This window comes from Brugia malayi (assembly GCF_000002995.4).
Source record: "Brugia malayi strain FR3 genome assembly, contig: Bm_070, whole genome shotgun sequence".
Lineage (NCBI taxonomy): Eukaryota > Metazoa > Nematoda > Chromadorea > Rhabditida > Onchocercidae > Brugia > Brugia malayi.
In genome coordinates, this window is record NW_025062339.1 from 22,505 (window position 1) to 30,021 (window position 7,517).

Below are 7,517 nucleotides of genomic sequence, written 5' to 3' on the forward strand. Positions count from 1 at the left end.
TTCTTTTCTTTTTTTTTGGAAATATTGTCTTTTTATCTGGTTGAGAAGACGACTGAAATCTCTATAGAAATAACAATTCTTGGGATTGCAAAATCGTAATTAAATTTAACAATTTCTATAATTAAAGTTCTCTCTATGTTATAACATGAAAGCTTTGGACTTCGAAATCATAGGAGATACAACATTTCGACTTTTCGACCGAGGTAAATCAATCAATTCTTAATGGTTTCCTAATATAGAGTAGTGCATCCGGATATGAATGAATGAATCCATGGTTCGAAAAGTATAAATTGTAATTTATTCAACTTTTATGCTCCTTACCTCAAATTCAAAAATTGATAGAAATGATGTAGAAAATAAGAAGGCATCACACCGTTTCCTTCTCATGGAAATATAAACAGCGTTTCCTTTCCTCAACAAAAATTATTGACTAACCTTTCCTTTGCCGGTTGAAGGCTCGCAACAATAAAACTTGACATGTTCCCAGCTCGTGGTACCAATAAATTTTGTCGTGAAGGGTTATCTGGTTGATATTGAATAGTTGCAATACAGTAGGAAGATTAATAAACCTTTATTTTTCTTGAACGTAAAGTTAATAAATCGAGCAATAAAAAGAGAAGAAATATATAAAAAAAAACCGGTGGAATTGAAATTGGTTAACCGAGTGGTAATCGACCCTAAAGACAAATAATAATTGTAATTTTTTAGGATTGAATTTTATATGAGTGGTAATTGGGCGTGTCTAAGATAAAAATGTGAAGAATCGGAAATGTTCATGAGAATGGAGAATTTATGATATGAGATTACATATGTAATAAACCAAAAAAAAAAAAAAACTAGATTTAAAGAGAGATAATTTAAGATACTGTAAGATTGTTTTTCATTGTCTGAAGAGTCGGAAGTGTATAAAAAATTGAGAATTTACAATGTGAGAACTGAACGTATCTATGATGAAAATCACATGTGAAAAATCTTAAGAAATTAAATTTATGTAGAGATAATTTATGATATTATGGGATTATTTTTAGATAGGAGTTTTCGTGATGTTATAATTCGCGACAGCGTGTTGGGCTTTAACTTCGACCCAGGATCATCATCTGCAACCGCTTTCACCCAATACATTTTATGGGATTTCCCAGCAAAGTATGGTGCGTTTTTCACTTGTACTAATAGACTAATGGACATCTTCTCATTTTTTTGCTATTTTTTGTCATTTCGTTCTCATCTTACTTTTATACGGAAGTTTCTTAGGAACTATAGAACTTTTACTTTTTGAATGTTTATGAAGACTACTGCAAGCACTCCCTTGTCCCACATACCGATAGACATTTAAAAGTAATGTAGATTTAACATATTGCTTAGTCAAACATAAGAAATCTGGTAAAAAACCTTTGCTTTAGTAACTGTGCAGATCCATTTTTAAAATTTCTTAAGTACCTTAAATTTTTTTACTTTGAATTTAAGGAAAATTTTCCTTACATTTAATGACAAATAATTATATTTCCTTTACAAATTATAATTTGCAGAATTATGGCCAAAACCATGGCGTTGCAGATGATATGTCTTCAGGACAGACGTTGTGCAACTTTATGGGTCGTCATATTCCAAAGAGTGGTGACTGTTCCCAAAACTCATACGATTATCAAGAAGTATGTTTTACAAATTTTTTTGAATGCATTCATTCTCTTGTAGGTTATGAAATGCAACGATTACTAAAATGCCGTTTTTGTGCGAGTTCAGTTATTTGATGCAGAATGTAGAACAAAACAGCAAAATTTTGTTACATAAATTTTTGTTAAATTTCTGTATTTTTTCTGTGCTATTCTACATTATTTGATTTGAAGGTTTTTTTTTTTTTTTGAAATGAGCTTATTTCTTAAGAAGGTGAATAAGGAGATGTGATTTCTGCTTGTGCTAAGCTCTATTTCGTATTTCTTCAAATCGGGCTTATATTATGAGCATGAACTGACAAATTTTTGCGGCCATTAACAATGGAAAAAGTAGATGGTGGTTGCTAATGCTGTGGTTCATCCATTTCATTCTTTGATTATATGAGCCTTTGCTGCAAATTTTCGAAACATTAAAATCGCTTTACTTCTCAGTCTATTAACATGTGTGATGATTGTTGTTCATTACAGAACTATGGAAGATGTTCCCTTTATTGAACTAGCTAGTTACATCACAGCAAAATACATATAGATAAATAATGGCTCAAAGTTATTGTAATCAAAGCTCTGAAATAAAAATCTGTAATAAAAAGCTTCCATTTGAACATTTCTGTCATTTCACAAAATTCTGTGTGACAGCGTATTCTTCAATATATAATATCCATCATTTGGTTCAATCTTGTACTTTGTAACGCTTCCAATAGGTGAAACTTTTCATCTACTTAATCTCGAATCGCTGATGAAATTGTTACAAATAATACTTATTCTGGTATCTCAGATAGCTTTGATTACAATAACTTTGAGCCATTATTTAGCTCAGAATTTCTGTTCGGTCCTTCGCAGTTCATTGATTTCGCTTAGGTGAGTGAAATTGAGGATATAAGCAGTAAAGAATCGTAATCTGAGACTGATCTTCATAGATTTTCATAGATGAAGGGCTGACCGTGTGTTTTATGTTTTCTTATGTATTACATATTCTTTGTAATTTTCCGTCATCATATTACACCCGGGGTAATGACAAATATACTTTCTCTTATCTGAAAAATTCTTGTCAAAAATCATTTGGTTATTATATAGTGAAGAATACGGCCACACATCTGTGACAGAAATGCTCAAATGGAAGCTTTTTATTTCAGATATGTTGGAATTGAAGACCAAAGATCAAAAAGTTTCAATCTGTCCAATTTGCATTATTCGTATTTTCTGTCTTTACATTCTCATTTTCCTCTGTTCCAACTGGTTGTTTATAAAGAAAGATTATTGAATTATTCAAAATGGTGTATATTAGATATTTGCATCATTAAAAGAAAAGGTTGAGCAAAAAAATACTTTTTTTCTTAGTCTTGCCAATTTTTTTTTTCTTTAAAAAAACTTTTTTTTTCTAGCTGAGTATCATACCTATGAACTGTTAATCATGATTGTATATGTCTGAGTATCATACATGCACGAAGTGTGAATAACGATCTGAGTATCATAAATCCATGAAATGAAATGAGAATTACGATTGCATATGTCTGAGTATCATGCAAAAAAAAAATTTAAACTGAAAACACTAATCAATCGTATGCAAATATAATCATGTAATAAGTTTCGAAAAATTAAGACGAAAAACTGAATACGCTATTAGATAAAGGCTATAATGCAGCAGCAACAAAAAAATAAAATGAAATAAAAATATAAAATTTTCACTTGGGAAGATGAATTTACTGCATAACAAAAAAAAAAAGAAGACATTGTTTGTAAAGCGCTGGGGAGGGCAATGCACATGAAATAACGCATAATCCGCGCAAATGTATGCCTATAAATAAATATATGGTAGATTAAAAACTTTTCGATGCAGTATCCAGAATCCAGGAAATAAAATTTTAATGCAAGTATTTTTAGAAAATAGAAAAATATATGTAAGTTATTTTAATTTGAAAATTTTATTAGCTTGCAGATTCTGCTTTTTTTACAGTTTATAATAAGATTTAGACATTTTATAGCAGATAAATGAGCGATTATTAGAGGCAACAAAGGAATAAGGTAAATTTAATGAAAATATTTTCATGCTTTATATTACAATGATAATTTGTTTTTTGTTAGTTTTTGTCTACCTAAAGATATTCCCTCTAGATTTCAAATTTCGTTTCAAAAAGTTTGAAAATTTATGAAAAAAGTTAAAAAAACTTTGTATGAAAGTTAAGAAATGACTGAAAAAACAAATAATGTGTGAAGATTTTTAAAGCTTTAAAAATTGGCAAATAAATTGAAATCCTTTCTGTTTTTGCTGATTATTTTGTAGGGTTTCCGTTAATTCATTAACTACAAAAAAAAATAATGATATTTATTAGAAATGTAACTGTGAATTTGTGAATGATATTTAAATTTTACAATTAAATATATCAATTTTTATTTTGAGAAAAAATTTTTTATTACATATATTTCGTGAAATTTCGTTTTATGAATATTGTTTTTCTAAACATGAAAATTTCATAATGCGATGATATAATTTTTTTTTTTTTTTTTAGAAAAAATTTATTATTCTTTTTGATTATGTTGCGACATTTAAATATTTTGTACTATAATTGTTGATTTAATGAAGTATATTATCAATCTAATAAAGCTTAAAGCTATCAGATTTATTTTGATTATGTTGTCACATCTTGAAAAACAAATCGTTCTTTTTTTTTAAAAAAAAAAAGAAAATAAAAAGTGCATGATATCATGAGTTAATTATAAGGATTCAATGTGAAATTGAATGTTGTTGCATATTTTTAAACAAAGTACACGCAATTAAATTGAAGCAAATTGGATAAAACAAGGAGAGATATAATGCGATTTAAAAGAAAAAAAGAAATGAAGAAGTAAATTGATAAAATCACTGTTAAAACGATACAATTATTATTTAGCACAATGATATGTCACTTTAATAATGAATGACACATAATTGTTTTGTTTATAGTTTTGAAATGGTTCGTTCATATTATCTATCACTGAACTGCTACACATACAAATTTCAAATTAATTTGTATCAAATCAATTTGTTTTTTTCGGAAATTTGAAATTTGATTGCTGGATGTTTTAAATAAAATTTCTTTAATGTACAAACAATTATTTGCGAGAGTTTTGTGTTTTGTTTTTATTTTTTTGTTTTTCTTTCCTTTTTTCTTTTATTTTTGAAAAAATTAAAATTGAAGTTTTGTAGAATTTTGCAAAACATTCGATCTATGTGTTGCAGTTATCGAAATACAAGTGAGACATAAGATTTAATCGAGAATCTCTTGAATATTGCATGTTGTGTTTCATAAGACTAATATTTTAAAATATTTAATCTTGCTTTTAAATTTATTGATTGCAATAATTAACAGATATTTGAATTACCTTCCATATATTTGTAGGTATCATTGAAACAACTAGTAATTATTAACACTAAAATAAGCAATTATCACTCATAGATTCTAATCTAAATAAAATGATTCTTACAAATCTTTTTCTTTTCTCTTCTTTAGAAGTAATATAGTTTCTATATTTCCTGATAATTATTATTTCTTTCAATATCGTATAATTTTTTTGAAAGATGAATATTCTCACATTATCTGCAACTTTCTGGCTAGAAAAAGATCAGTCAGGTTTAATGTGTTGGAAGAAGAAAGGATCGACGGAATTTTATAATCTTATTTTTTCGTTTTGTTGATACAGGTTGTTATAATTGCTGGACAAAAGGTAATTATATCAAGAATAGTAATCCGATATTCCGCAACTGGTATTTTGCAATAACTATTTCTGCATCATAATAGCATGCATTTTGACATTAAGTGGTAGTATTGCTAAATGAGAGTGACGGATGTGGAGTAATATATTGGATGAATTCTGTTTCCTGATTATATTGCATAAATGCTTGGGACGGTCTTGACCGGTAGGGCTAGCATTTGTGATCCATAGAGTTAGCACTGCACAGATGTTGGTTGTGTTGTGCGCTTCATCTGCTTGTGCTACCAGTTTGATTGTTAAATTGAATGCAGTAGCAATGCTAATGGTTGATGGTCGATTGAAATGATGCGAAAGGATAGTATTTTGGAGAGGAAAGAAACCGGTACTGAACAGGTCAGGTTTTCGTGTTTTGAAATGATTTTGACCAAGCAATCGCTTACTTGCAAAGAAGGGAGGAGGAGGAGGAAGAGAGAAGAGAATGCATTGCATCCCATCAATAGATTGTTTTCATGTTTTGTTGTCAACGTTTTCAACGTGACACATATCCTTCTCTCCTTCCATCGTGCCCTCATTTCAACAGGGCAGTGTCGTTCCTTTTATCATTCTCATATCTTCCAATGCACGTATATGTTTATGTGAGCATTACTTCGGGAGTTTTTTCTGATTACTTCTGGAGTTCGCGTGCATAGGATTGAGTAATTTATTAGAGTTTTGGAGGCGCAAAAGTACAACCGATTTTTTTTTTGCTCATTTTTTTGGCTCATTTTTTTGTAATCTGTGCTTGAAGATAATGTGAAAGATAGGTATTTTAATAAAGTCTTTTTGCTTGTCGAAATACAGCATTTACATAATACATATACGTGACTAATTAGATTCATAATGGATTTTATGAGGAAGAAAAAAATAGTAGTGCAGTTATTAATTTAAATGTATATGTAATTTTTCTTAGATAAAGTAGATTGTGAGGTGGATCTCAATGTAAAGTGAGAACATTTCTTTGGTATAAAGCTTCATTTTTGTGTGAGGTAATTGCCAACCGAGTAAATATTTTTCTTAATATTATTGTCAAAATTTGCTCCTGCATTTGCAGGATGTCGTTATTTCTTTCAGGATAGTATCTAAATATGTCCGCATAACCATCGTAATCTTATCCTACCATATTATTAGTACTAATTTCATTTTCATAGTATATTTTTCTGTCTTTGATATGATTGCGTATGATGCCATAAACGTACCGTTCGAAACTGGTAAAATTATTCATGTCCTTCAAGATTTTAACGGGTCGAAATGCAAGAAAATGAACTGATTCGTTGGTTTGTGCCGTTACCGACCCAGTTTCTCCAAGAAGAAGAACCAAGTGATACTGATGATGACGATGAACAAAATGCAGAGTACAATCAACTCTTAGTTCATTTTCAATATCCTGCTGCATGTGTCGTGAAAGGTTGTCTGGTTGATATTGAATGGTTGTAATACAGTAGGAAGATTAATAAACCTTTATTTTTCTTGAACGTAATGTTAATAAATCGAGCAATAAAAAGAAAAGAAATTTATAAAAGAAAACCGGAGGAATTGAAATTGGTTAACCGAGTAGTAATCCATCTTAAAGACAAATAATAATTGTGATTTTTTAGGATTAAATTTTATATGAGTGGTAATTTGGCGTGTCTAAGATAAAAAATGTGAAGAATCGGAAATGTTCATGAGAATTAAGAATTTATGATATGAGATTACATATGTAATAAACCAAAAAAAAAAAAACTAGATTTAAAGAGAGATAATTTAAGATACTGTAAGATTGTTTTTCATTGTCTGAAGAGTCGGAAGTATCTAAAAAATTGAGAATTTACAAAGTGAGAACTAAACGTATCCATGATGAAAATCACTTGTGAAAAATCTTAAGAAATTAAATTTATGTAGAGATAATTTATGATATATTATGGGATTATTTTTAGATAGGAGTTTTCGTGATGTTATAATTCGCGACACTCCCAAAAAGGGAAGAAAAAGATGTAACTTTGAGAGAGTGATTTTGAGGTATGTAGTTAAATGTATGGAGTTTAATGGGTGGGATTTCTTTAGTTTGGAATTGTGTGTGTGGTGAGTCTATAGGGAGAATAATGATGGTAGCTTGATTTGTATTCGTTTTGGAGTATG

The 7,517-nt window shown here is 29.2% G+C and overlaps 2 protein-coding genes across 2 annotated transcripts; both read left to right on the forward strand.

The window, feature by feature from the left end:
* Positions 1 to 1,012: 1,012 nt before the first annotated feature.
* On the forward strand, positions 1,013 to 1,558 carry Bm514 (Uncharacterized protein; the record flags this gene model as incomplete). The annotated part of the gene is made up of 2 exons (XM_043083007.1): positions 1,013 to 1,148; positions 1,527 to 1,558. The coding sequence occupies 2 exons, from the start codon at positions 1,013 to 1,015 to the stop codon at positions 1,556 to 1,558; spliced, it is 168 nt and encodes a 55-aa protein (XP_042938941.1).
* A 5,089-nt stretch (positions 1,559 to 6,647) lies between these two features.
* Bm11100 (Uncharacterized protein) lies at positions 6,648 to 6,833 on the forward strand (the record flags this gene model as incomplete). Its single annotated transcript, XM_001895719.1, has 1 exon — positions 6,648 to 6,833. One exon carries the CDS (start codon positions 6,648 to 6,650, stop codon positions 6,831 to 6,833), a length of 186 nt encoding a protein of 61 aa, XP_001895754.1.
* Between the last annotated feature and the right edge of the window lie 684 nt (positions 6,834 to 7,517).